Source organism: Anser cygnoides, chromosome 16 (assembly GCF_040182565.1).
Source record: "Anser cygnoides isolate HZ-2024a breed goose chromosome 16, Taihu_goose_T2T_genome, whole genome shotgun sequence".
In the NCBI taxonomy this organism is placed as follows: Eukaryota; Metazoa; Chordata; class Aves; order Anseriformes; family Anatidae; genus Anser; species Anser cygnoides.
The window spans coordinates 1,180,383-1,208,354 of NC_089888.1; the positions used below are offsets into that span (position 1 = coordinate 1,180,383).

Genomic DNA, 27,972 nt, shown 5'->3' on the forward strand with positions numbered 1-27,972 from the left:
CTCGCTGGCACCGGGCTCCCGTGCCTGTCCTCGCCCCAAATCTTCGCTCCTGTGCCCGTCCCCACTTGGGGACGCGGGGACACGGCACTGTGCCAGGCTCCGGGCTGGGGCAGGCGTTGGTTTTGGGGACCCCCCCCCACCCGGCACCACCGTCCCTGGGGGGCTCATCCAGGGGAAGGGCTGGGCACGGGGACGGGAACAGGGATGGGGATGGGGACAGGGATGGGGACAGGGACAGGGACAGGGACAAGGTCAGGGACAAGGACAAGGTCAGGGACAAGGACAAGGTCAGGGACACCCCCTCCGGGGATTCTGCAAGCCCCGGGGTTTTTGGGGGGGGGGGCTCCGAGGCCGTTCCCCGCCCGCTGCCTCCAGCTCGGGCTCCCGCTGCCGGTGCCGGGGGGGGGGGCAGCGGCCGGTGCCGGCGCGGCGGAGCCGTGGCCGCGGGCTCCATCCCGCGGGCGAGGCGGGAGCTGCCGCGGAACCGCCGCGGGTGCCGGGACACGGGGGGGGCTGCGGGACCCCCGGCCCTGACACCCCCCTGCCCCCAGCCTGCAACCCCCAGCCCGTGGGGTGGCCCCGACCCCCGGCACCGCAGAAGCCCCCCCGGGGATGTCCCCGCGTGGAGCTGGGGGGGGGTGGGACACGACCTGGCCTGGAGCGTGGGGACAAGGACACGGCTGCAGGGGCTGCAGGGGCTGCAGGCTGAGCCGCGGGCAGGGTGTGATCCCCGCCGGACCCCCCCCCAAAAGGGGGTGTGGGGACGGGGATGGGGACGGGGACAGGGATGGGGTCGGCGGGTTCCCACGCGGCAGCGGTCTCAGGGCTCGTACCGCAGGTCCGTGGCGAGGAGCATGAAGCCCTGCGTGGAAAACGGGGTGAGGGTGGGGGGGGTGGGGGGGGGGAACACAGAGGCCCAGGGGCGCAGGGGTGAGGGGACGGGGGTGGCACCCACCTCGTGCAGCGAGAGGCGTGGGTGCTCCAGGCTGAGGCCGCGGGGGGTGGGAAGCGCGACGCCGGAACGGAGCCGCTCTGTGGGGGACAGCGGGGCTGTGAGCGGGATGGACCCGGGACAGACCCGGGACGGACCCGGGACAGACCCAGGACAGACCCAGGACAGACCCGGGACGGACCCGGGATAGACCCAGGACAGACCCAGGACAGCCCATGGGGCAGCCGGGGTTTGGTGGGGGCGGTGAGGGGGGGGGGCGCAGCACTCACTGTTTGCCCAGGGCACCCCGAAAAGCCAAAGCCCGAACTTCAGCACGTTCTCCAGCTTCTTCACCTGCGGGACACGGAGCGCCCTGAGCCCAGCGGGGGGCATTGCACCGAGCTGTCCCCCCCCCCCCCCCCAGGTCCCCCAGCCCCCAGCTGTGCTGGGGTCACCCCCCCCTCACCGGCAGCCCCCCCCCGTGGCCCCGTCACGGCCGCTCACCTGCAGCGGGCCCACCTGCGAGGTCACCTGCGCCACGCTGAGGCTGGAGGAGAGAGCGGGGTCAGCAGCGGGCACGGGGGGGTGGGGGCTGTGTCCCCTTCCCACCCCCCCCAGGGCAGGGACAGGCTGAACCCGGCAGGGCTGGGAGCCCCAGCCCCGCGGAGCGGCTCCAGCTGAGGACCTGGCCAGGCTCCGAGCACCAGGACGGCGGGCACGGATGAGAGCCGGGGGCAGGATGGGGGCTGAGGAGGTGAAACGGCCCCAGGGAGGGAAATGGCCGGAGGTGGAGGACGGGGGCGGCCTCCCGGGGGGGTCCCAGGGGAGCCCGGACCCAGCGCGGGGCTGGGGGGGGGTCTCACCTCGTCAGCCGCACGGTGCCCCCCAGCCTGTTCCCCGTGATGGTCGGCTTCCCCGTCACGTTGGCGTCCTGCGGCGAGAGGGGACGTCGGGGAGGCCGGGGCAGTGCCTGCATCACCCGGCAGGGCCCAGCACCACCCGGCAGGGCCCCAGTAAGGCCCCCAGCACCCCAGTTCAGCCCCCTGGGGCCAGGCACTCACGATGTCCAGCAGGAAGGCAGGCACGCGGGTGGCGTTGGGCAGCACCACGAAGGCCTCGGCGGAGCCGAAGAGGGTCCCGTGCAGGGCGTCGGGGCGGCAGGAGAGCAGGGGCTGCCGGCGGGCCGAGAGGTGCAGCTCCATGGGCAGGTCGGGGAAGTGCTCCTGCAGCTGGGGGGGGGGGGGGGACGAGGGCTGGGCTGGCACCGAGCCCCGCAGGCACCCAGCACCGCCCCGGCCAGGGCACCCTGGCACCACCCTGCCCTGGGGGGACGACGCTCCGTGCTGCCCACATCCATCCTGCCTGCATCCGTCCTGCCCACGTCTGTCCTGCCCACGTCCATCCTGCCCGTGTCCCGTCCTGCCCGTGTCCCATCCTGCCCACAATCATCCTGCCACGTCCCGTCCCACCTACATCCCCTCCGATGTCTCCTCTGCCTCCATCTCACCCCACCCACGTCCCACCCCTCTCGTGCCCTGCCCCGTCCCATCCCACGTGCCTGACCCCCCCGTGTCCAAACCCTCCTGCAGCCCACCCTGTCCCCTGTCCCTCCCCACCCTGCGCCCACCTGCGGGGAGAAGACCCCCAAGCTCTTGGTCCTCAGCTGGAGGGGGAAGCGCCGCGGGAGCTGGAAGGCAGCAGAGGGGTCGGGTGCTGGGGGAGCGGGGTAGGGGTGGGTGCAGGACCCCCCCGGCCGGGGTTCTGCGGGGCAGCAGCGCCGTGCGGTGCCGGAGCCCCCCCCCCCCGTACCGCCTCGCCGGAGATGTTCCTGCGCAGGGCCCCGGCCGTGAAGTACACGAAGGCGGCGGAGTTGGCGACGAACTCGGTGACGGCCAGCAGCAGCATGGGCTCGCGCGCCTCGGGCAGCCCCACCGGCTTGGGTGAGAAGGGGCTCTGCCAGCGCCGGTCCACCCCGAAGAACTCACCCTGCGCGGACGGACGGACGGACAGATGGACACCAGGATCAGTCTGGGCCCCCCACCCCAAGCACTTCCCCCCACCCCCCAGCCCCGGGCTGGCACCACCTTGAGGCTGACGTCCCCGTGCTCCGCCGTGATCGCCGGGCGGCCCAGCAAGGAGAGGTCGATGGCAGCGAAGGGGTCGAGCTGGGGGGACACTGCAGGTGGCAGGGACGCGTTGGGGACACGTTGGGGATGGGACGTCCTCCTGCCACCCCGGCCCCGCAGACACGGGGCTGAAGGGGTCCCACAGATCCCACCAGCCACCAGTCCCCAGGCCTGCTCCCCACCTCGCATGCGCTTCAGGGAGGCCTCCAGCCTGCTGATGCTCTTCTGGAGCTCGACGCAGAGCTGGAAGCAGAGCAGGGCATCAGGGAGCACCCCCAGATAGGGGGGCCCCAGGCTCCTGTCTGGGCTGGGGACACGATGACAGGGCCACCAGCACCAGCAGGGCAGCGCTCACCTGCTTGTTCAGCTGCTGCCGCAGGGTTCTCCGGAGCAGCGGCACCAGGAGGTTGTAGAGCCAGCTGAGGGGCACAGAGCAGGGTCCTCAGCTCGCCCCCAGCCTCCCCAACCCACCATCCCCCTCCCAGGGGCACGGGGGTGTCCCCGTGATGGGAGCAGGGCGCCCGGCATCACCTCTGTCCCCGGTGAAACTCCACGTGCAGGTCGGTGCCGCGGGCATCGCAACCGGCAGCCCACACGGCGGGGCGGCCGCCCTCGTCCACGCTCAGCCCCAGCACCACCGCCACGGCCAGGTCGCCCACGCGCAGCCGCACCACGCCGCTGTCCTGGCTGGGGAACGCGGCGTGAGGACGGGGGCAGGGGCAGGGGCGGCCCCGTCCTTGTCCCCGCGCCCCGGCCGGGTGAGGACTCACAAGGTGCCCAGCTGCGCGCCCCAGTCGGCGCTGAGCTGGATGCGGGCGCCCTGCACCGCCAGCCGCACGCCCACGTCCTCGGCGAAGTCCACGGAAGAGTCGTTCATCTGCAGCTCGTGGATGTGGATCCTGCGCACAACGGGCAGCCGGGGCTCGTGGCAGGGCGCAGCGGGGACGGGGGTGGGATGGGATGGGGACAGGGACGGGGACGGGGACGGGGACGGGGATGGGGACGGGGACGGGGATGGGGATGGGGACGGGGACGGGGATGGGGATGGGGATGGGGATGGGGATGGGGATGGGGATGGGGATGGGGATGGGGATGGGGATGGGGATGGGGATGGGGATGGGGATTGGGATGGGGATGGGATGGGGATGGGATGGGGACGGGATGGGGATGAGGCCAGAGCTGGGGCTGCAGTGGTGGCTCTTACCGGGGCACGGTGTACTGGAGCTCCCCCAGGAAGGGGGGCCGGTAGGAGCCCTGCAGGTTCAGCTCGTGCTCCTTCTGCAGCAGCGACCGGAGCAGCTCCAGCCCAAAGTGCCGGCCTGGGGCAGAGCAGGGCGGCTCAGGGCTGGTGCCAGAGCACCCAGGGGTGCTGCTGGGCTCAGGACATCCCCAGGATCTGGGCATGGTCCCTGGGGTGCCCCACAAGCCCCCCCCCCATCTCCCCTTCCCACCCCAGCCTGGGCAGGGGCAGGCACCCACCGTACTCCAGGGCCCTCTGGGTCACCCGGCCCTTGATGCCGGGGCTGGAGCCAGTGGCGGGCGAGCAGGCGGCCAGCAGGAGCAGGAGGCAGAGCAGCGCCGGGGCTGCGCCGCTCGGTGGGTGGCCAGGGGCCGAGAGCCCCTCTTCAGCCCTGGGGCAGCTGCGTGACCTGGGGGCTGGAGCAGAGGACATGGCTGAGCCCCCGACCCGCTCCCCGGCCTTATATCGGGGCGCCCCGGCTGACGACAGCCTCCCGTGCGCACGCCAGGGACACCGCGGTGCGCCGGCCGCTGAAAGCCCGACCTTGCCCAACGCGTGACTCAGAGGGGAAGCCGTTCCCCCGTTGTTCCCCGTTCGCGCCCGTTCTGGGAGCGGAGGAAGGAGAGGGTCCCCCACGGCGTCACAGCCGGCCGCAGGCTGCGTGGGACCGGGGACGCCGAGCACGGCCGCGGCTCTGCCCTCGTGTCCCAGCGGGAGGGGACAGCGCGGGGCCGGCGGTACGTGGGGGGGGCTTGGTGGTGCCACAGCCCCCCCCGGGGCTCCCGCTGTGCCCAGCCCGGGGACAGCAGCAGCGTGGGGACAGGACGATGGCAGAGCAAGAGGATGGGGCAAAGCGGAGCGGGGGGACGCGGTGGGGCTGTGCCAGGGGAGGGGGCTCAGCCCACGTGGAGATGTTCCCACTTGGAAAGGGCTCTGGGGCCGTGTGGGGCCACACGAAGCCTCTGGGGGTAGGGGAGCGCTGGGACACGCCGGCAGCCCCAGACCGCAGGCTGACGAGAAGACAGGGGCACGCAGAGCAAGAGCAGAACTCTGCGGTCCCTCCAAAAGCCCCGTCCGGTGGGAAGGAGCCGTGCGGGCAGACGGCAGCCCCTGGGCTGGGGAAACCCCCAGCGGGGCCAGGCAGGGGCTGCCTGGGGAGCGGGGTCGTGGGCTGTGCGCTCAGCTGCCCGCCTGGGGACAGCCCCTGGCCAGGAGCACGGGCACGCGCTCACAGCCCTGCTCCAGGGGACGCAGGGCACCCTTCCCGGGGACCAGGGTCCCATCCCAGCACCACGGGGGACACAGGACTCAGGGCCATCCCCACTGCAAGGACCACAGTCCCACACAATGAATCTTACGGACCCCTCAGGAGCAGCTGCCCACTTGCCCCAGACCCCCATGGCAGCAGCGATGTCCCCAGTGCCCAGCAGCGTCCCAAAGGCCGGCACAGCCACCAGCGCAGTCCCAGCCCCGTGCCCACCCCAACCCCTCCACCCCCGGGTGCCCCGTCCCGGGCCCAGCCTCACCGTGGCAGGCGGTGGCGGTGCCACCCGGCGCGGGGGACGCGAGTCCCATCGCGGGTCCCGTTTCCGTCATCTCCCCCAGGGCTGCGAGTGGCAGCAGGGCCCCGTGCCGCCGATGGCCATCCCGGGGCAGACGGGCTGGTCGGACCAGAACGTCACCCAGGTCCCCGTGTCCCTAATCCCTTCCGGGATGAGTCAGGTCCCCGCCGCAGCACCCAGGGACCTGTTGGGGCGCGGGTGCCTGCAGGGACCCGGCCTTCCCCGGGGCTTTCCCGCAGATGCTGGCACGGCCGCATCCGGCACGCCGGCACGTGGCAGAGCTCAGCCCAGCCCCACCGGCCCCATCCTCTGCTCTCCGACCGTCCCCAGAGGTGCCAGGCTCCTGCCACAGCCTCCATACACGGACCCCTGGCATGGAGGGCAGCGGTGCCACGTGGCGAGCCCTGCTCCCCGGGGGCACTGAGCTGGGGTGGGAGCAGAGATGCTCCCCAGGGGCCAGCGGGAGGGTGCCACGGTGCTCCCCTGCCACGCAGGGAGCCCTGCTCCCCAGGGGAGCCCTGCTCCCCAGGGTGCCACACACACAGCCCTGCTCCCCAGGGTGCCACACACAAAGCCCTGCTCCCCTGGGTGCCACACACAAAGCCCTGCTCCCCTGGGTGCCACGCACAGAGCCCTGCACCCCGGGGTGTCCCACACAGAGCCCTGCTCCCCAGGGTGCCATGCAGGGATCCCTGCTCCCTGGGGTGTCCCACACAGAGCCCAGCTCCCCAGGGTGCCACACACAGAGCCCTGCTCCCCAGGGTGCCACGCACGGAGCCCTGCTCCCCAGGGTGCCACGCACGGAGCCCAGCTCCCCGTGGCTCCATCCCCAGGCCCCGCATCCCCCAGCGGCCCAGCCCAAGCCCGGCACGGCTGCGGCTGCTCCGCAGGAGCCCGGCACGGCCCCGCTGCCCCTTCCAGCCCCCGGACCCCCCCCGTGAGGCCGGGCCGGGCCGTGCAGTGCGGGCGGACACCGGGAGGGGGACCCAGCGGCACGGCCACGGCAGCGCCGCGCTCCCGCGGCTGGGACGGAGCCTGGCGGGGCTGGGGCGGCGATGGAGGGGTCCGTGGGTGCTGGGGGGGGGTCCCGGTGGGGTGCTGGAGGGGAGCCAGGGGATGACGGGGGGGGGGGCGCCGGGCCGATGGATGGGTTCATCCACAGGGGTCCGGAGCCCCCGGCGCCCCCCCGGTGTGTCCCTGCTGCTGCCCCAGCCGGGACAGGGCCGGGGGGGGGGCTGAGCCGGGCCGTGCCCCATGTACCCGGCTGGGGGGGGACCGGTCCGGACGGGAGCGGCGAGCACAGGCGGAGCCGTGCCCGTGCCGTGCCCGCTGGCACCGTGCAGACGCCCCCCGGGAGGGGAACCCTGCGGGACCCCCACGGCTCCCACCTCGGCCGGGAGCCCCCAGCCCGGGCAGACCCCGACCCTCTGCCACCCCCGTCCCCGGGCACGCAGCACCCGGGGGGGGCCGTGGCAGGAGGCCTCGGAGGCGTGCTGGCCTGGGGGGGTGCGGGCAGAGCCCCCAGACCCCGCTTTGTCCCCTCGGCCCCGCGGGAAGGGCCGGGCACGGTGGCTCCGAGGAGGGCTCCTGAGTCACGGGGCAGCCTCCTGGGTGCCTCCCCGGCCGCGGGGCACCCACAGCTGCGGCCTTGCACAACCCCGGCCCTGCAACTTCCTTCTGCTGCGGGCTGCGCCGTGTCCCCAGGGCCGGCACCGGCACCCCGGGGCCCGCAGGCGCTGCTGCTCCGGGCAGCCCACGGGGGGACCGTCCCGCAGGGCTGCCCACGGGGGGGGGGGGGGGGGGGGGGGCTGTCCCACACCGTGTCCCCTGCCCAGCCGCAGCAGCGCCTGGCCGGTGGCCGTGTGCGAGTTACGGGAGGCCACGGGCAGCCCTGCGGGGAAGTGGGGCGAGGGCAGGCCCCAGAGCTGCCTCTGCGGTGGCCGGGGCTGCAGCTTGCCCCTGCACCCCCCAACCAGGCACGGAGCCCCACGCCCGGCCCCGTCCCCCCCCCCCCTTGGCACCCACTCGTGGAGACACCTCCCAGCACCGGGGGGAACCAGGTGGGAAGCAGCTGCCCCCCCCCGTGCCTGCCCTGGGGTCCGCTCTCAGCCTCAGACCACGCTGGAGCCAGGGGAGCTGGAGCAGGCTGTGCCCCCCCGGTGCCTGCTGGGGGGCAGCAAGGGCGCAGCCACCGGCTCCAGGAGCAGCCCCGTGGGCAGGGTGCTGGGACGGGGACGTGTTACCTGAGCCCCCCCCACCACATCAGCTCACTGCAGGGAACCCCAACCAGCCCCATCCCTGCCCCCTGAGCCCCCCAGTGCCCTACAGGGGGTGTGAGGAGACCCCCCCCCGGAGCCCCCAGGACCAGAGGGGAAGCACAGGGAGATGCCAGGGCATGTCCGCACCCAGCTGTGCCCCCCCCCCCCGGGGCTCAGTGCGCACTGCCCCATCCGGGGGGGTCACACACACACAGCCTCTGCCCCACAGCACCCCAGTACCACCAGCACAGGGGCCGGGCCAGCCCCAGCGCTCCCTCACCGCACCCCCCCCAGCCCAGCACAGGCTCCCACAGGACTCCTGCTGCGTGCCCAGGCTGGGGGGGCACGCCAGGGGGATCCACCCCCCCCCCCCAAAGCCCCGTGCAATGCAGCCACGAAGAAGACGCGTGCCTGGTAATCAGGGCTTGTTTAATAACAAAACTCCAGCTATTGTAGAACAATATTCTCCGGCATCATTGTAATATACAATACAGGGAATGCTCTCAGCAATCTGAGAAGGTTACGAGCCGCAGCCGCCGGGCCCTGGGGGGGGGCCCTGGCCGCAGCCCCGCAGCTGCGGGCCCCATCCGTGCCCGGGGGTCCCATCCGGGGCGCGGCGCTGGGGGTCCCGGCAGGTCCGTGGAGGTCTCAGCGGCACAGGATGCGGTCGGCAGCGGGCATGCACGGAGCCTGCGGGAAGGGGAACGAAGCGGGCGGTCAGTGCTGCTCGGGGGCCGCGGCGGGGACCGGGGACGGGACACGGGGGTGACGGTGGGGGGGGCCGCCCAGGGAAGGGGGCAGCGGAGGGGGGCGGCCGGGCCCCAGCCCGGGGGGGGGGAGAAGGGCCCGGGGGGAGAAGGGGGAGAAGGGCCCGGGGCCGCCGAGGAAGGGGCGCGGGGGGCCCGGTGCAGCCCGGGGCCGGGCAGGGCTCGGAGCAGCCCCGGCGCCGCACTCACCTCGGGGGGCTCGGCGGCGGCGGGGGGCCGGGGGGGCCCGGGCTGCAGCGCGAGCTGCAGGTCCCAGATGTAGTCGATGACATGCTGCAGCAGCTCCACCTTGGAGACCCGCCGGTGCCGCGGCAGGGTGGGCACCAGCGCCCGCAGCCGCGAGTAGCAGCCCTTCATGTCGTACAGCAGCGCGGCCGCCGCCTGCTCCGCCGCGATCGCCCCCGGGCCCGGCCCCGGCCCGCAGCGGGCGGCCTCCCCGGGCCGCACCGCCTTCAGCGCCCCGCCGGGACCGGCGGGCAGCGGCGACGGGGCGACGGCGGCGACCTTCATGGCGAGGGGCGGCGGAGCGGAGCGCGGCGGGCGGCGTTAGGACCCTGCGGGCGGCCGTGGGAGCGCTGCGCCCCGCCGAGCCGCGCCGCGCCAATTATAGAGCGCCGCCGACGGGGGGCGGGGCCGCGGGGCGAGCGGCGGCCAATGGCGACGCCGCGGGGGCGGGGCCGGCGGCGCCCGCCCCATTCATGCGCCCCGAAGGGCAGAGCCTTAAAGGGGCCGCGGGGGAGAGAGCGGGGGGGAGGCTTGGGGTACGGGGAGGGGGCTGGCGGGGTGCGGGGGCTGGCGGGGTGCGGGGGCTGGCGGGGTGCGGGGGCGTCCGTCCCGCCGCGGACCCGCAAATGGGGTTCCCCGCAGCCCCCCGGGATCCCCGCAGCCCCCCGGCTCCCCGCAGCCCCCCGGGCTCCCCGCACCCCTCGGGGTCCCTCCACCGCCGGGCTCTCGCAGCCCAGCCGCCCCCGTTGCCCCCCAGGGCCCTGCAGCCTCCGCAGCCCAGCTCGCCCCTCACTCCCCCCCCCCAGCCCTCCCAGGCCCCCCGCGCCCCCCGGCCCCGCTGCCGCCCCCCGCTGCCCCCCCCCCCCCCCGCCTCCCCGGCGGCTCAGACCGTTAGACGCCAGGGCCGTGACGTCACCCATTCATAAAACCCCGCGCGCTGTCAGCGCGGCGCCTCGCGGGCGGTGCCCATGGCGACGGGGGCGGGGCGGGGCGGGGGGGGGGCACCTGCGGCCACCGGGGCACGGCCACGGGGCACCGGCACCCCACGGGGACACGGGGACACCCCGCGGGGACCCCGCAGCCCCGGCCCTGCTCGCCAGGGCCCGGTGAGCGGCACCCTCGGGCCGCCCCCCCCGGCCCCCCCCGGTGTGCGCGGAGCTGCGCGGCTGCGGCCCCGGGGGGGTCCCGGCTGCGGGATGGGGACGGGGACGGGGACGGGGACGGGGACGGGGACGGGGACGGGGACGGGGACGGGGACGGGGACGGGCAGGTCCCGCCTGGGCAGCTGCAGCCTCCGTGCAGACTCGAGCCGAAACCAAACCAGGCCCTGCCCTGAAGGGCTTCCGATCCGAGCGCTAATTAGCGGTAATGATCGTTACCGGGTCCCCGCACCTGCAGGGAGGCGCAGCCGCGGCTCGGTGGGGGCCTTGGGCAGGACCCGACCCGCAGCTGCGGGCAGGGCCCCGGCGGCAGGAGCAGAGCGGCCGCGAGCGGCCTTCTGAGGCCAGCTGCAGCCTCCTCGGCCACCCGCATGCTCAGGGACGTCTGTGAGTGTGCGTGTGGGTGTAGCACGGCCACGGGCACGGGGGCACGCACGGGGGCACGCACGGGGGCACGCACACGTCCATGCATGCATGCACACGCACAGGCGTGCACAAGGAAACGCACACGTGCACAGCCCCGTAGACGCGCAGACGTGCACAAACCCGGGTGCACACAGGGGCGGTGCGCGCGTGCACACAGCGGCTGCAGAAGCGGGGCTGGACACAGGCACACCGCGGCTGTGCCCGGTGTGGGTGCACCAGGCCGTGCTCCCCCGGCCTCGTGGCAGCGATGGGTCGGGGGCCAGACCCCCCCCATGCCTGCAGCTGGCTCTGCGCAGAGCTGCAGCCTCTCCCCAGGCGTGGAGTGAGCCGAAGGCCTCTCCTCATCTTCCTCTGCAGGGTGGGGGCAACCCTGGAGCCCGCTGCACGTGGACGGGCTTTAACCCAACACCTCTGGGCTCTGCCCTGCCAGGGACAGCTGCATCCCTCCGTCCTCCCACCCCTCGGTCCCTCCATCCCTCTGGCTTTGTGAGCACATCCGTCCCTCTGTCCCTCCCTCTGTCCCTCTGCCCCTTCATCCCCGAGCGGTTCCCAGGGTGGGCACGGCGCTGGGGTCGCCCCCTCCATTCAGGGCCCCGCGGAGGGCCTGGTGCTGCCCGGTTCCCACCGCGGCTCTCAAAGCCGCTAATTAGCCCCCATCTGGCGGTGGCGGCCCGGCCGCGGCGGGGAGGCCGGGGACATTGTGCGCAGGAATGCCTTTCAGTGCCGCCGGCCGGCCGGGCGCCCGCTAGCTGCACCGCCAACAATGCGCCGCGGCCGGGACGAGCCAGACCCGAGCACCCCGGGTGGCGTGGGGACAGGGACGGGTTTCCCCCCGCTGGTCCCGCGGGGTGCCCCAGGTTGTGGGACCCCCCCTCCCTCCTTGGCACGTTGGGGTGCTGGAGCTGCCGGCGTGGCCCAGTGACGCTGCCCTGGCCATAGCCGGGTGCCGGTGTCGGCCCGCAAGACGGATGGCTTCATTTCCATCTCAATTCTGGGAACGGGGAGCGCGGCGCGGTAACAGCGGCCTCGGCCATATGGCGCTGGCGGGGCGCAGCCCGGCCGGGAGCGCGGCTGCTTTGCGCAGAGCAGGGGTTGCCCAGCAGCCGAGCACATCAAAGCCCCTGGCCGTTCCCCCCCACCCCCTGCACTGGAGGGACCACACAGGGCACGGCTGCACCGGGCCGCCGAGGGGGCTGCCTGTGCCGTGGGGACGATGGGGACAGAGCGGGGCTGCCCTGCGTGCATGGCTCTGCCACTCAGAGCCGGGCTGCCCAGTGGGCACTGATGCTACGGGCATTTGGGGTGGGCTCAGGATGGGCTTTGCAGCCCCCAAAAGCAGCAGCAATGGGATGGGCTCAGCAGGACCCCGCGGCCCAGCAGCACGGGGCCAGATGCGGACGCGTGGCCGAGCGCAGGAGGGGAGCCCGTGGACCTGCAGACGCCAGGGTGCAGGCCGGGTGCCCCCCACCCGAACGGGCCCCCCCCAGATTTTGCCGACTCAGCCTTGTGCATTGCCTCCAGCCCAGCCATCCCTGTGCCTGTTAGGAGCCCCAGCGCTGCCTGGGGGGCCACCAGCGCCCGTTGCACAGCTGGAGCAGGGCCGAGGCCTGAGAAAGCCCCCGCGCGTTCCCCTCCCGCCTTCTCCCTTCCCGTTCCCGGCTCCATCCGCTGCAGCCCAGACCAGCTGGAGCCAGGCGGCCCTTCCTGGGATTTATTCCAGCTTCCTGCCCCTCCTCGCCGGCAGGCCGGGGATGGGGCTGCTCTCGCCTGCTTCCTCTCCCTGCTCGCAGCCGACGGCCGGGCGCCGGCGCTCCGTGGGACCCCAGCTCTCATCGGCGCCCTCCCCCCCCACCGTGGCCGGGCGTCCCTGGCTCCAGGTGCTGCCAGCCGGGCTGGGGCATGGCACCGGGGGGACAGGGCAGCAGCAGCGGGGTGCTGCCCCCAGCACCCATCCCTTGTGGGGAGGCTCTGCAGGGCCCCGGGGACCAGCAGTCCCCACGTGCCCCCCCCAGGCACCAGCACTTCCCACCCCACGCTCAGCGTTTGCACCCACGGGTGCTCCCCGTGCGCCCGCAGCCCACCCTACCGGGGCTGTGGGGCTGAGCTGCAGCCCCCGGCACGAGGGGAAGGTGCCCGGGGTGCCTGCGTGGTTCTCTGCGGTGCCGCAGGCACTGCTTGGGGGGGGGGGGGATCACCCCAAACCCCACAACTGGGGCAGCGGGGATGGAGCCGTCCCCCAGCCCCGTGCACGGAGGGCTCACGCTGGAGCCGGGGTGGTTTTTTTTGTGTGTCCCCCGCGAGCCGGAGGGGACCCCGCGGCAGGGGGAAGGTGGCGCAGACAGAGCGGAGCCGCGCTGCAGGACCCAGGTGCAGCAGGGGCAGGCGAGCCCCGGGGGCCGCCCAGGCGCTGGCTCCGCTCCCAGCTCCTTGCAGGGCCCGAGCGCTTCCTTCCTCCGGGCTCTGCCCCGCTTATCGGCCGGGCAGGGCCGGGGTGACCCCGCTCTCCCCTCTCCGTGCCTTCCGCTCCCCGTGGCGCCGCCGCGGGCCCTTGGAAAGCTCCCAGCTCGCCGCCACGCTCCCGCTGCCCTGAGCTCCGCGGGCAGGAGCGGGGAGCGAGGCGGCAGCGGGCGATGCGAGGGGCACAGCTGGGGTACCGCCTGCACCCCACCGCCCCGGCACGCTGGAGGCTGAGCAGGGATAGGTGTGAGACCCCCCCCCCCGTGGCCGCCCCCAGCCGAAGCTCGGGAGGACGCGGAGCCCGGCGGGACGCGGTGCCGGACCCGCAGCCTCGGGGCAGGGCGCTGCGCCCCGCGGCACGGCCCGTGGCATTTTCCACGGGGCACCGGAGCCCGGTGGAATCACATCTGGAGTCTAGACTCAGCGACTCTGTGGGCCGGGCCTGGCGGCCGCACCGTGCCCAGGCCCTGCTGCGCACTGTTTGCTTAGCTGGAGGTATTTAATTGGAATTAAAGTGGCCCCTCTTGTTTTTGCGGACGGGGCTGTTGGAAAAGGAGCTGTAAGTCATAGAAAACATCTGTAGGAGACTGCGAAGGGTCATTAGATGGCAGAACGCGAGGCGCCACTTTTAGTGCTCGCAGCCGACGCGGGGAATAATAGCTCAATACGGCTTTTGTGGAGGGGCTGCCAAGCCAGCAAACACTTTCTATTTATTCTGGCAGCGGGCACGGCCCGAGGGATGCGGGATCCTCTGCGCGCCTGCCCCGAGGCGGGCAGGGAGGACACTGCCGGTGCCCCGAGGCACGCGGCAGACGGCCCCAGCAGGAACCAGGAAGGGTGCTGGGGCTGCCCCTGCCCGCAGCACCCCGGCCCCAGACCCGGGTGCAGCGGCCACGGCCCTAAATCTGGGCGCTGCAGCACCGAGGCCAGGCTGGGGCTGGGCCTGGGCAAGGCAGAGCGTGGCAGGAGGGGAAGGGGACGGTCACTTGGGTGCAGACACAAGGATCCCAGACCCCAAGGGGGGGGAAAAAGCTGCTGGAAGGGCCGGGACACCCACCCGCGGCTCACGCGCCAGGCTCGAGCAGCCCCGATAACCCCCCGGCACTGCCCGACCCCTCCTTCCTTTGAGATGGTTTAATATGAGAGAAAGCAAATGCACAATACAAAATTTAAAAACCGGCCTGTGGTTCGCCGCCCGCCCGCTTTGCGCCCACGCAGGAGCCAAAGCGAAAAGGGGAGCGCGGCTGCACGGCCCCGGGGGGCCGGCGGGAGGGGGTGGACACGCAGCGTACATCGATGCCCCACCGGGGCGGCTGCTCCGACACACACAACACGATGCTCTGGCACAATTGTTTCGTCGTCTGTCACTTGAGGGAGGTCTGGAAAGGCCCCAGCCCAGCAGCGCCGGGCCTGGCCCACGGGCAAGGTCACTTCTCCTTCTTGTCGGCTGCTGTCGGCTCCTCTTTGGAGGCCCCCGGCGCCTCCTTGGGGGTAGAGCTCTCCTCGTAGCTGGGGACAGAGGGAGAGGAGGGGCGCAGTTAGCAGGGGTGAGCCCTGCTCTGGGGACAAGCAGGCGCTGAGACCGGCCTGGAGCACCGGGACGGCCTGGCACGGGGGGCTAGGCCAGGTCTGCGCCTGGGAGCCCGTCCCTCCATACCGACCCTCGTTCCCAAAAGCGCTGCTGGGCCCCCCAGACAGCGCTGGGCTCCCCATGTGGGGCTGAGCACTGATTTGCGAGGGGGGGAGGCTGCAGGAAAATCAGCAGCAACACCCCCAGGGCCCCGCTGCTCTGGCTGCGAAACCCCCACAGCACTGCCCCGGGCCCTAACGGAGGAAATGTGGGAGCACAAAGAGCAGAGACGTCAGCTCCTCGCCCCCTCCAGTCCCCCCCAGAGGAGGAGAAGCCAGCCCACAGCAGCGAGGCGAAGGCTGCTGCTGCTGCTCGGGGAAAGGGGAGAGCCGGGATGAGCCCCTACCTGGCCAGAGGGACAGACAAAGAAAGGGCACCGTGCGCGATTGCTACATGGCACTGGGGCTTTGCTGCCGGCGTCGGCGGGGGCAGGACAATTTCTGCTGCATGGAATCAGCAAGGCTGGCCGGCGAGCCGGACACGGTGGGGAAGTGGGTAAGTCGCGGCGTGTGCGGCAAGATTTCAGCAGAGGACTCATAGCTGCAGGAGACAGGAAGCAGGAAGGGAAAGGGGGAAGGACAGGGCAGAAGGGAGGGGGGGAGAAAGACAGAGAGAGAGAAAGAAAAAGCAGAAGAGTTTCCAAGTGAGGCAGCTGCAACCCCAGCACCCTGCGCAGGCAGCCCGCTCCTCCGCCGGCCCCGGGGCTGTGCCGCAGGGCAGGGGGGCGAGGGCTGAGACCCAGGGAGAAGGCAGGCCCCGGGGGCACGAGGAGGCAGCCGGCTGGAGGCCCCGGGGGAACAGAGAGTCTTTGGTGCAGCTGGAGGACAGGAGGGCCGCGGCAGGTGGGAGCAGCAGAGAGGGTTTCCCACTCCCGGCAGCCGAAGGCTTTGGAGCAGCTCGGAGCTGAGGTTACAGCCCCGGGAGGCTGCAAGCCACGGACCCGAGGGCAGCCGGCTCTGCTCCACCAGCCCCCCGTCCCCGGGCTGCAGCACCAGGCTGCCCGCAGACCGAAACCCCCCGCGTGCGCAGGGCCCTGCACTCGGCAGCGAGCCCAGGGAGCGACCGGGAGAGGAGGGGAAGCGCTGCAGAGGTGTAGGGGAGCTACACCGGGGGGGGGGGGGGAAATTCCTTGCAGTGAGGGACTCCGGCCTGCAGGCAGGAGCCCTGCCACGTCCTGCTTCCTCCGACAGCACCTGGAGCCATTTCAAGGCAAGCCCCAGGCTCGCTGAGGGCCCCCCCCGCAGCCCACCAGCCCCGCCGTTCGCTCTAGCAGAGCTCAGCTACCAGCAGCAGGCAGCACCCTGGGGGCGTTTTTCCCTAGAGCCGGCTGCCAGGCTCCCCGGGGGGGTGGGATTGCTGACCCAGGGCCGGACCCGCAGCTCGTCTCCCCCCCCCCCCCCCACCCCGTGCGCTTGGTGGGGCAGGAGCAGGGAGGCGCCGCTGCGGCTGAGTCACGGCGCAGGGGAGAGCGGCTGCGGGATCCCAGGTGCACAGGAAGGACGAGCCCAGGACACTCGGTGCCTGCAGCGGCAATCGTCAGAAGCCGACATCAAAGCAGGGGCAGGTGCTGCAAGGGCTGGGGAGCCGCAGCCCGGTGGGAAGACGCAGAGCTGCGCCTCCCAGGGGAGGGGAGGAGGCCAGGGCAAACCCCGCTCCCCGCTGCCCGCACGTGGCTCAGGCGCCGGTTTTCCTCCAGGCAGGCTGGGGGCTCGAGCTGAGCAGCCCCGGGAAGCCCAGCAGCCCCGGACGGATGCTCCCTTCCACAGATGCTCCCCTTCCCTGCTCTGCTTCAGGTGGCCCCAGCCGCGATCAGTGACCAAACAGCCGCCCGGCAGCCCGGGGCTGTGCTCTGCCTGGAGCAGGAGGGGACAGCCCGGCAGGAAAAGCCTTTTGACTGCCAGCGGGCAATGCCCGGAGCACGGCAGGGTGAGAAGGGCTGGAGCACAGCAAAGCCTCCCTTTTCCAGCCCCCTTTTTCCCACATCTGCAGTCCCGGGGGAGACAGCTGCAAACCTTCTCCCTCTACCCCAGCGGGGAAGCCGGGATGTGCTCGAACCAGCCCCGGCTGCTCCCGCAGCTGGCTCCAATTCCATCCTCCCCCACCCACGGGCGCTGGGACACAATGACCAAGTATCTCCGCACCAGGTGCGCGGTCCCACCCTCCCCTGCCTGCCAGCGCACGGGAAGAGCTCGTCACCCGGGCGTGCAGCGATCCCAGATGCTGCCCTGCCTGTCGGTACGGCACCGACGCTCCCAGGAGGTGGCGGGAGCCAGGGCCGGCGTGTACAAGCACGGGCCCACTCCCTCCGCCTCCGCACGCGCGCGCACGCACACCCAGGGCATGCCCAGATGAACCTGTCCCTCCAGCTGTGCCCGGCCGTGGGAACATCTGCATGCTTCGTGCGCTCCAGCGCCGCGGGCGCAACAGCTCCGAGCCCCGCCGAGGCCCACCTGAACATTTCGGTTACTTCTCCCTTTGCCAAGGCCACAAGCAGCGGGAATCCGATGCACGCGGGGACCAGGTAGAGCAGAGCAGGCTGCCAGCGAGAAAAACAACAGTTAAACCCGAGCCCAGATCGCCCCTCGGGAGGGCACGGCCCCGTCCCCCCTGCGCCCACCACATCGCGGCAGCGCACAGAGGGGCGAAAGCCACAGAAAGCCGCTCCGAGAGCCAAGCTGCAGCTGCAGCAGGAACAAAACCCCCGCCACCAGGTCCCAAAGCGGCATGCAGGCTGCCTGGCAGAGGGGTGCAACCCTCCAGGCTCGTGGTGGGGATGTGGCGCCGCTGGAGGCGAGCACTGGGGTCCCGGACAGCACCCGACCACCACCCGTGAGCCAGGCTGCCTGCGAGGAGCTGCCTGCGAGGTAGCCGTGCTTGCCCACGGCTCAGCGTTTCCCTGGGCACCTCCTCGGGCCCCAGGAGCATCCGGGCACCTCTTTCCCACTGCGGGCCGTGAACACCCCCCCACAGAGCAGCGACGGCGCCCGCAGCGTGCTCCCGGAGCCCCCCTGCTGCGCTCCTCGGGTGCTGAGGTGCTGCTCGCGGCCCGAAGCAGCCTCCCCCGGGGAAGGGCTCAGCTCCAGCCAGGCCCACAGGGCTTTGGGGGAGGGCGAGGCACAGGCAGGCGCTGGGAAAGCGAAGCCAAGGGAACGCAGCTGCTTTTTTCCCGGCGTGCTCGGGACACTCGCGGCCAGGCTGGCGCGTCCGGCTGCGTGCCTCTGCGGGGCAGCGGGGCAGGGCTCACCTGGGCGTGCTTGAAGATGTGCATGATGAATATGGTCAGGCCCAGCCCGAAGATGTAGGCCACGAAGCTGGTGTAGAAATACGTGTGCGTGTTCTTCTTCAGGCTGTAGGGAAGGGGGCAGAGCAAGCTTAGCTCGGGGCACGGGGATGCCAGCGGCTGAAAGGGAGCTGGCGCAGCTACCTGGGACATCTCCCACCAGGTCGGGGTGCAGGGAGCAGAGCTCTGCCCGCGCTCAAGGCCTGCACGGACGCCGCCACCAGCACAGCACCAGCCCCACGGGCACAGCACAGGGCTGGATGGGGTTACACCCACGTCAGGTGGGGAAGGGGCCGTCAGATCCCGCCGCTGGGCGGCTGTGGGGTGCAGGAGTCAGTGCTGGGACCCGGGGAGAGGATTCCCCCTCCCCGCTGTCCTCCCCCGGCTGCCTGCTCACTGCACGTGGTGTTTGATCGCGGGGCAGGCGGCAGGAGCTGGGATTCCCAGCAGGTGCAGGCAGGATGTGGGTGGAAACACCTGGAAGCGCTGGCACGGAGCGGAGGGGCTGTGCAACAGCGACAGGAGCGGGGCCGCGCCGCCGCAGCTGCAGGAGGCGGCCCGTTCCCAGCAGCTCCCAAGCCAGAGACCGCTGGCGTGGGGCAACTGCTGGGAGCTGCGCCCTGGCAGCAGGTGCAGCCCCACGTGGGAAGGAGCTGCCTGCCCCGACCGACGGCCGCCCGGAGGCGGACGCGCTGCCGGGCCTCCCTCGGCCTCCCTGCGAGCAGCGCCCCCAGGTGCCAGCACCCCAGCCCTGTCTCACGCTGTCTCCGCTTCCCCTTCCCCGCCGCAGCAGCGCGATCCCTGCTCCTTGGGGTCAGCGAGCCTGCGAGGCCATTCGCTGCTGCTGCCCCCTCTCCCCACATTGCTCCCCCGAGCAACACTCAGGAGCTCAGGACTTACCCCCACACCCAGCCCTGCTCATCTCCGCTCTTCCAGAAGTTTCTTCTTCCAGCTGCTCTCCCGCATCCCCACCCCAAGCCCCCGATGCGAGCACACAGCCGAGCTCCTGGCTTCCCCTTCCCCTTTTCCCCTACAACAACTGGAGCACGCTGCAAGTCCCAGCCCGTGGAGGACCCTTCCCCACCACCCCCCTCACCTGATGTCAAAGCGCAGCAGCAAGGCGATGAAGATCCCTGCAGGGAGAAGGAGAGAGGATGGAGGCAGGGGAAGGCAGAGCCTCCAGCCACCCGCGGCCGTGCCTGGGCTCACAGTGCCCTCTCGTGGCACCGGGACGGCACCGGCCCGGCACCGGCCCCGGCGGGAGACCCGCGGGGCTCTGGCACCCAGCCCACGCAGCTCCCAGCCCCGGTGCGAGGCTGCAGGGCTCCGGCAGGGCCAGAAGCACAGCACGGGGCGTGAGCCCCCTGCCTGGCACCCCAGGGCTGCCTCAGACGCGGTCCCGGTGACATCCTCCCCCTTGTGTCCTCACCTGGAATGACAATGTCTCCCAGACCCAGCATGGCGAAGTTGTCGGCCTCCAGACCCTTCTCCAGCAGGTCCTGAGGGAAAACCACTGCAAGGAGAGAGAGGCAGTGAGGGGGAGCAGAGCTCAGCACCACGGTGCCTGGTGAAATGGGACCCCAGCCCCATCCCAGGCCCCCTCCTGCTCCTTCCTGGGCCAGCCCCGGGCACCGGAGTGGGAAACCCGAGGGATTTGGGGCCAGCCCCCTGCACAGGTCTCAGCCGCAGCTCCCAGGACCCAAGCCACTGCCCGCTCCACCACCCACAAATCCACACCTTTTTTTTTTTTTTTTAAAGCAGCTGCAACTGCACCCCTGTTGTGGGGAGCACGGGAGCATCTACTCACGTTTTATCGGAGCCTCGAACGATTTGGCAACCGTCACCATCACGTTGGTGCCAAAGACCTAGGGGCAAGCAGAGCAGTGCGGGTGACGACGGCTGCACGGGGACACGCACGCCGCAGCGTTTCCCCCCCCCAGCAGCACCCAGAGGCCGCGGGCAGGGGAGCCCAGCGGTGCTCGGAGAACCCCTGGAGCACTGACCAGGCTGCCTTCAGCCCCGGTGAGCCACCGGTACAAAGTCCGAACGGGTGCAGGGAGCTGCCTGCGGGTCCCAGGCAGCCTAAAGCGCCAGGGACGGAGCAGTTGTCAGACGGTGACGTTTGCTCCAAGGCCATCTGCGTATTGCGCTACCAGCTCTAAACACCTGCACCTCTGGGGACGGACTGCAAACACGGAGGTCAACCCCCCCCCCCTCTGTTCCTTTCCAGCTCCAAGCCTCCGGTCCTGGCTGCCCAGCAGAAGGCAGATAAGCCACACGCTGGTTAGTGCCTACAGCTCTCAGCTCCTTCGTTAAGAAAATCCTTAAAGCAAGCAACTGGGCGTCAGCTCAGCTCTCACACGGTGCAGCAAGCTCTGGCCTTTGCCACGGAGCCCCAGCACTCCGTGCTGGCACCAGGTAAAAGAACCCGGTACAATTTCTCCCCAGGACCACACGGGGGGAACGGTACCATCGGTGCGCCAAGCAATTCCACCTCCTTTCTGAAATCCTCCTTGGATCTCTCTGTGATTAAATCCATGCTAAGAGCCAAGTGCCTGGTCCCTGCAGGGAGACGCTCCGCGTGGGGATGAGCGACCTGCAGGGGAAGCCGACCTGGCCGGGCAGCAGCAGAACACCAAATAGCGAGGGGCTGCGTCCTGCAAAGCTCTGTGGGGACGCTCACACCCCACACACAACGCAAGGCACTGCGCACGTGAGGTCTGAAGGCTTGCTGCTCTCCCGCCAGGAGCACTGGAGGAGGTGGCACACGGACAAAAAACCACAGCTGAGATCTATGAGACAGGGAGCCCTGGCCAAATACAAAGACACAGCAGCCAGGCTTAAACAGGGCAGGATCCCTCAGGCATCTGCAGCGCCGCTGGACACACCTCAAGCTACACAAGCTCTAAGATACTCTGAAATGGTAATTGAGAAGGTGGAGGCAGGCAGGAAAGACTGAGGAATACAGACATTACATAGGACTCAGGAAAAAGGAACCAGAGCCATTGTACAAAGATAAGGAAAACCTCGGAATAAAGGCACTGGAGAGCTGCGCTAGCTGAGGGACAGCGCCTGGAGGCACTCCAGCATTTGGTTCTCGGTGCAGAACAGGAGGACGCTAAGGAAGCCAGCCGATGACGGAGCTGAGGCACCGACACAAGCAGGATCAGGCATGGCCCGGAACAGCCTCAGCCCCCAGCCAGGCACCGGGCAGCTCCTAGGAAGGCAGGTCACCAGGACGGGATGTGCTCGACACACGGGGAGCCTACAACAGCCAGGCTCCCCGACGAGATCCCCGCCAGCCCCGAGCGCCCTGAGCCAGAGATTAAAAAACGCAGCCATTTGCTGCGCCACGTTCTGCCTCCGTTTGATTCCGTCCTCGTCCCCGCCGCACCCCTCTGGGCTGAGGAAGTGGAAATCCTGACTGCGAGCGTGTGTTCAGCCAGCGCGCTGCCTCCGAAGAGGCACGAGGCCACGCACATGCCTTCCGCCAACGGCTGCAACTCGCGTCCGCCCTGGGGAGCGCTCCCGTTTACCCAGAAGACGTCGTAGATGAAGAGGCCCCCGAGCAAGATGCAGCCGGTGCTGACGTTGTTCAAGTGCAGCAGCTCCACCCCGTTGAGGGAAAACGCCAGCCCGAAGAGATTGTTGGCAATCCAGTGCTGAGGAGGACACAAAAGGGAGAGGTGGGTTCCGCAGCACGTGCAGAGCCACGCCGCAGGCGCCCGGTGAGGGAAGGGGGCCCCGGTCTGACCTAGCCCAGTCCCTGCCCCCCCCCCAGCAGAGCTGCGGCTCGCTCACCTTCCTCAGCAGGTACCAGACCCCGACAACGCTGCTCAGGGCCAGACATACGAGGTCCTTGGTGTCGAACTCGTAATTCACTATTTCTGCAACAAAACAGAGAAGTGAGACGCGGGGCAGGCCCGGCAGCTTCCCTTCCCGCGCAGGGCGAGTTCACGGCGGGGCAGCACCACGGAGCACGGCGCTCGTGCCCCCAGAAAGGGGAATCCTCCCGTGCGAACGGCCGTGCCCGCAGCCAAACGACACGCGAGCAGCCTGCACTGCGAGCCAGGCCTTCTCCTTCAGCCAGACCCCGCCACAGGGACAGCATCTGCGAGCCTTCTGTCAACAAGGAAATTGGATTCAGGCTCTCTCCTAGGGCAAGGAGGGGCAGAGCTGCTCCCTCCTCCTGCACCCAGTTAACTCTTGGTGGTATCGTTACAAGGGAAGGCATTTAATACCAGCCACGAGCCCCGCTCCGTGACGCTCTGGGTTTGGGAATTCCCTGACAGGCAGGGGCAACAAGCAGGGAGAGTGCCGGGGTAAGACAACGCACTGTGCAGAGCTGGCAGCGCGTGCGCTGGCTACAGAAGCAGGGCAAGGAGCAAGAGGCAGGTTCTGGGAAGGTTGTTCGGGAGGGCTGAAAGTCAAAACGGGTAAACGAGGAACAGAACAGCGAAGGGAGAAGACGTTCACGAACCTGGAAGGACTGGCAGGCTAACATACCTTCCTTGCTCTCCCCGGAGCCCTGGGTGAAGAGGAGCTGGTACTGTTTATTGGGGAAGTTTGCAGGGAAGAATCTGTTCATCATGGGGCTGGGAAAAAGAGAAAAAAAAAAAGCTGCAGAGAAGGGCAGTTCTACAGAAACCCCACACGAGGCACTGCCCAGCGCCTCCACACGAACATCGCTCCCCTCACAGGGCAGGGAAATCCCAGGATTTGCCATGCCAGGGACTGGAACGAACCCCAGCTTGTCACCAAGCCTGGGAGCTCGTCCTCCCCCAGGGGAGGATCCACTGGCACGTGACAGACCCCAAAAAGCCCTAGGGCAACTGGCACAAAGTGCCTTGTATGAGAAGGGAGAACCCAGCCTTGATGCCAGCACCTGCACTGCACCCCCCAAAAAACCCTCTGGGCACCCAGAACTGGCCGGGCCACCAGGACACGGCTCTGTGAGACCGAGCTGGGAGCAGGGCCGGAGCCAGGCGGAACGGCAGCGCTGCTCTAGGGAAAGCATCTGCTCCCCAGCGCCCCGGAGCTCAGGAAACAGGAAACCAGTTTTCCTTTTCAGTTACTGAAACGGCCCGAGCTTTCGGCACCTCGCACCAACCACCGGTGCGAGGTGTTGAGGACGTTAGGGCGAGCTCCAGCTGCCCGTGCCCGCTGCTGCAGCAAGGGAACAGTGGTGCCGGGGAGCTCCGCCCTCCTCGAGGCACTGAGGACGGTGCCAGGCCGGAGCAGCTCCTTGGGGTGTGGTGCTGGCGGCCACCTGCAGCAGGACGGGCTCACAGCACACGCTCCAGTCCCGCCTCCCCTCCAGATCCGCCGAGGGAAAACGCTGCAGGAGCTGGGGTTCGGCTCTGCCACGCGGCGACGGTGCTTCACGCTGCCGTGCGATCAGCTCAGCACCCCGCCGCCGACGCCGCTCAGCTCCCCTCCCTACCTGATGGTGTGGGACAGGGCGAGGATCCCCAGCACGAAGAAATACATGGACAGCAGGAGGTTGATGTACTCTTGAGAGAATATCTGCAAGAGGAAAACCATGGGGGGGTCACCGCTGTGTGCCCCTCGCTGATACCGCCGGGAAGCGCCTCGCTCCGTGACCGACAGCCGCCGTGGTGGCGCTCCACAGGGACGGGAAGGAGAGCTGCAATAACCCAAATTCTCGCCCCGCTGACATAAAACGCGTTGGAAATAGCTGCCTGCTTGCAGAGCAGCCCTGCGAGCCGTGGCACACCTGTGAGCTGCTCAGCTCAAAAAATAACTCCTGCGCCGCAGAAAGGAGGGCACAGCTTCCCCGCCGGGTCCCCGCGGAGCGGCCGGAGCAGGGAGCGAGGCAGCAACGCCGCTCTCGGGGCAGCGCCACCTCCTCCTGCCCCACGCCGGCAGCATCCGAGCACTCCCCGCCCTGATTTTGTGGGGTGTTATTAGAGCTCCTGCCCCCCAACACGCACCAGCTGCCCTTCGGTTCAATCCCACCCCGTGATTCAGAGCTCGCCGCAGCCCTGGAGAAGCGCGCTGCCGCCTCCGGAGAGCCGTGGGCCCTCGTGCTCTCCTGGGAGGCAGGATGCTGGGGCAGCAGAGCTTAGGGCACAGCGCACGTACTGAAAGGGAACACCACAGACCGCGGGGGCACACTGCACGTTCCCAAGCTCTTTCCTGGCGCCTAAAGAGGGGGGCTGGCAGATGTGGGGGGCTGCCCTACTGCCCCCTCCAGCAGAGCCTTGGCAGATTTGCTCCTTCAGGGCTTTCCTACCGTTAGCCTGAAGGAGGAGCTGCAACCCCGTTACCCCACCGGCAGCCCCGGGGCAGAACTCAGCTGCCAGGGGAGCAGGGCGCACCGCTGGGGAGGCCGAATCCTGCCCACCCTGCTGGCCGCCGCAGGACTGGTCCCCACGCAGCCTCGGTGACCTCCACGCGGCCCTTCCCCGTGGCACAGACCCGCGCACACTCAGGCACGGAGCTGCCCGCTGCGGCCGCCAGCCCGCAGAGGCTCAGGCAGGCCGGAAGCCACCTGGGCTGGCTGCCGTACGGTGCCCGCTATCAGCGGAGATAAGGCTGTAAATTCAAATATTCCCAGCTCTGCGCATTAAAGGCCACCTCCCGAGCAGCGGGCCAGGAGCAGGGCGAGGTGCCTCTCCGTGGCCCCAAACTACCCAAAGGCTGCACGGCTCGGGGAGAACGCACGTCCCCTGCTTGGTGACGCCGGGTGCCTTCTGTCCCAGCACCGGGGAACCCAGCACCAAAACGCACAGCAGCCCCGTTCCTGGGGCGTACTCACTTTAAAGAAGAGGTAGAGCCCCAGAAGGGTGCAACTGGCAACAATGGGAAATCGAGCAGCGTCTCGGCTGGTGATGGTCTCCGGCATCTCCGAGGAGTTCTGGGGAGGGAAGGAGAGGACCTGAGCGGGTTACGGTGACCTCTGCTCTGGCTTTGTACCCGGCAGACCCAACAAGGGCCCTGCAGGGCTCGGTGGCAGCACCGCGGTGGCTTCAGGGGGGGAAGAAGTGCAGCAGCTGGCCCCCCGTTGTCCCCAGAGGTGGGGCTGTGTCGCAGGCAGAGCCCAGGACGGGAAAAGCAAACCTGCCTGCATCTGTCCTGCCTGGGGCTGCTCCGACCCCCTGCGCTTTTCCTCTTGGAAAGGGAGCAGCCCTGCCTCCTGCACCGTGTTTGTCCCTTTTCTGCCCAGAGCAGAGCCGGGCACCTCACGGCTCGTGCCTGCCCGTCTCCGTCAGCCTCCCCCATCTGCGCACGCCATATGGCAACCGCGCTCCCGACGCCGCTGCCCTCCGGTCAGCCTCTGGGTCCTCACCTCACTCCTGGGACGCTCCCGGTGCTCAGCAGCCCCACATTCACAACACGTTTCACCTTCTGAAACAGCTCCGCGCAGCTCCGCCAGCCCCCTTTTAAGCCCTTTCCCAAGGGAGGCCCGCAGCGCTCACCGGGACAACCGTCCCCTCCTGCTGGCACCTCCCGTCCCCCCCGGAAGGACCGGGGGCCGCGGCCGCTCTGCCCCCAGCCCCGCTCCGTGCTCCCTGGGGGCAAACACCCGCAGGCAGCGCCGGTCGGGGCGCCCAGCCGCAGGAGCCCTTCTGCAAAGCGGCTCCACAGAGGCACCTCGGCGAGGGCACAGCTGCTGGGAAGGGAGACCCGCAGAGGACCGCGGGGTGGCCCCGCTCACGGCCCCGGGGCCCGGCCCCGGTCACTGGGCTTCTGGGAGCTCCGGGGGCACTGCCGGGAGCCCCGGGGCACAGCAGCAGAGACAAATAACAGCAAGAAGTCTGGCTGGGGAAGCAGCCCCCTCCCTGAGGCGCTGCGCTGCCAGCCCCAGCTGCGGCCCGGGGCACCGGGGGGGAACCGGGGCACCGGGGGGGGCACCGCGGGGAGGCACCGGGGGCAGCTCCCCGGTGCCGTCCCCGAACCCCTCGCAGGGCACGGCCCCAGCGGGCCGCGAGGAACCGTGGCAAGGCCATCCCCGGGGCCTGCCTCCCCCTCCCCGGTGCCTCCCCGGTGCCCCCCCCGGTGCGGGGCCGTTGCCGGGGCCGTTGCCGGTAGGCCCGCGGCTACCTTGCTCTTGGCGCAGCTGACGGAGCGCAGCGCCCCGAAGAAGATGGGCAGCAGCGCCATGAGGACGAGGCTGCCGTAGGCCAGCGCCATGCCCTCGGGGGTGGCGGGCGGCCGGGCGGGGGGGGAGGAGGCCCCGGGCCCGGCGCTGCCGTTCTGCGCCGCCGCCTCCTCCATGGCGCCCCGACACGTCCCCGTAGCGGCCGGAAGTGCGTCACGCGCCGCGCGCGTCACGGGCCCGGCAACCCGCCGCGCGTTGCTAGGAGCCCGGGGGCCGCCCCCTCCCCGCCCGCCATTTTTAACGCCGTTACAGCGCCGAGTGCCTCCGAATGGACCTCCAATACACCCCCAGTACGCTTCCAGATAGCTCCAAGCGGACCTCCAAACTTGCCTCTAATAAACCTCCAAATTTACCTCCAAATACCTCCATTTTACCTCCAAATGTACCTCAAAATACACCGCAAATACACCAACTATACCTCAAATACACCAAATATACCTCGAATACATCTCCAAATTTACCTCCAAATTTTTCTCCAAATGTACCTCCAATACATTTCCAAATATACCTCCAAAGACATTTCCAAACGGACCTCCAAATACCTCCAAATAACTCCAAATGGACCTCCAAACTTACCTCGAATACACCTCCAAATTTATCTCCAAATGTACCTTCAATACATCTCCAAATATCCCTCCAAATACATCTCCAAATCGACCTCCAAATACCTCCAAATAACTCCAAACGGACCTCCAAACTTGCCTCTAATAGACCTCCAAATTTACCTCCAAATACCTCCATTTTACCTCCAAATGTACTTCAAAATACACCTCTAAACGGACCTCCAAATACACCTCGAATATACCTCAAATGCACCAAATATACCTTGAATACACCTCCAAATTTACCTCCAATTTTTTCTCCAAATGCACCTTCAATACATCTCCAAATATAACTCCAAATACATCTCCAAATGGACCTCCACATAACTCCAAACGGACCTCCAAACTTACCTCTAATAAACCTTCAAATTTACCTCCAAATACCTCCAATGTATCTCCAAATACACCTCCAAATGGGTCTCCAAACTTACCTCGAATACACCTCGAAATTTACCTCCAAATTTATCTCCAAATGTACCTCCAATACATCTCCAAATACCTCAGAGTGTACCTCAAAATACCTCCGAATTTACTTCCAATACACCTCCAAATACACCTCCAAATACCTTCAAATGTACCTCCAAATACTTCCAAATTTACCTCCAAATGCCTCCAAATACACCTCCAAATTTACCACCAAATTTATCTCTAAATGTACCTCCAATACATCTCCAAATATCCCTCCAAATACATCTCCAAATGGACCTCCAAATACCTCCAAATAACTCCAAATGGACCTCCAAACTTGCCTCTAATAAACCTCCAAATTTACCTCCAAATACGTCCATTTTACCTCCAAATGTACCTCCGAATACACCTCCAAATGGACCTCCAACCTTACCTCGAATACATCTCCAAAATTACCTCCAAATTTTTCTCCAAATATACCTCCAATACATCTCCAAATATACCTCCAAATACATCTCCAGATGGACCTCCAAATACACCTCCAAATGTACCTCAAAATACCTTCAAATTTACCTCCAATACACCTCCAAATACACCTCCAAATTTATCTCCAAATACCTCCAAATACACCTCCAAATACCTTCAAATGTACCTCCAAATACTTCCAGATTTTCCTCCGAATACACTTCCGAATGCCTTCAAATGTACCTCCAAGTACTTCCAAATTTCCCTCCGAGTTTACCTCCAGATACCTCCATTTACCTCCTCGCTGGGG

At 68.8% G+C, this 27,972-nt stretch overlaps 3 protein-coding genes across 6 annotated transcripts; all 3 read right to left on the reverse strand.

Annotated features, from left to right (window-relative positions):
* Nucleotides 1–680: 680 nt before the first annotated feature.
* LOC125180448 (bactericidal permeability-increasing protein-like) lies at nt 681–6,005 on the reverse strand. The gene is made up of 16 exons (XM_066978080.1): nt 5,824–6,005; nt 4,537–4,713; nt 4,262–4,376; nt 3,828–3,956; nt 3,589–3,744; nt 3,413–3,476; nt 3,240–3,300; nt 3,016–3,107; nt 2,741–2,917; nt 2,559–2,618; nt 1,993–2,160; nt 1,795–1,862; nt 1,436–1,478; nt 1,222–1,285; nt 956–1,032; nt 681–862 (listed from the first exon to the last, which is right to left on the reverse strand). Exons 1-16 carry the CDS (start codon nt 5,891–5,893, stop codon nt 821–823), a joined length of 1,563 nt encoding a protein of 520 aa, XP_066834181.1. The 5' UTR covers nt 5,894–6,005; the 3' UTR covers nt 681–820.
* A 2,522-nt stretch (nt 6,006–8,527) lies between these two features.
* On the reverse strand, nt 8,528–9,476 carry ID1 (inhibitor of DNA binding 1). Its single transcript, XM_066978438.1, has 2 exons — nt 9,074–9,476; nt 8,528–8,807 (listed from the first exon to the last, which is right to left on the reverse strand). Exons 1-2 carry the CDS (start codon nt 9,392–9,394, stop codon nt 8,766–8,768), a joined length of 363 nt encoding a protein of 120 aa, XP_066834539.1. The 5' UTR covers nt 9,395–9,476; the 3' UTR covers nt 8,528–8,765.
* Nucleotides 9,477–14,271: 4,795 nt separating this feature from the next.
* HM13 (histocompatibility minor 13) lies at nt 14,272–26,339 on the reverse strand. Of its 4 annotated transcripts, none has more exons than XM_066978253.1 (13): nt 26,130–26,339; nt 24,844–24,942; nt 23,506–23,588; nt 22,569–22,657; nt 21,864–21,949; nt 21,599–21,724; nt 19,870–19,927; nt 19,492–19,575; nt 19,159–19,195; nt 18,027–18,129; nt 17,137–17,318; nt 15,129–15,322; nt 14,272–14,661 (listed from the first exon to the last, which is right to left on the reverse strand). In XM_066978253.1, exons 1-12 carry the CDS (start codon nt 26,301–26,303, stop codon nt 15,172–15,174), a joined length of 1,272 nt encoding a protein of 423 aa, XP_066834354.1. In that variant the 5' UTR covers nt 26,304–26,339; the 3' UTR covers nt 14,272–14,661; nt 15,129–15,171. The 4 variants fall into 4 exon arrangements, with proteins under 4 accessions (XP_066834354.1, XP_066834356.1, XP_066834355.1 ...); XM_066978255.1 differs by having other exon boundaries at nt 17,233–17,318; nt 26,130–26,338; XM_066978254.1 differs by lacking the exon at nt 15,129–15,322 and having other exon boundaries at nt 26,130–26,338.
* Nucleotides 26,340–27,972: the final 1,633 nt, after the last annotated feature.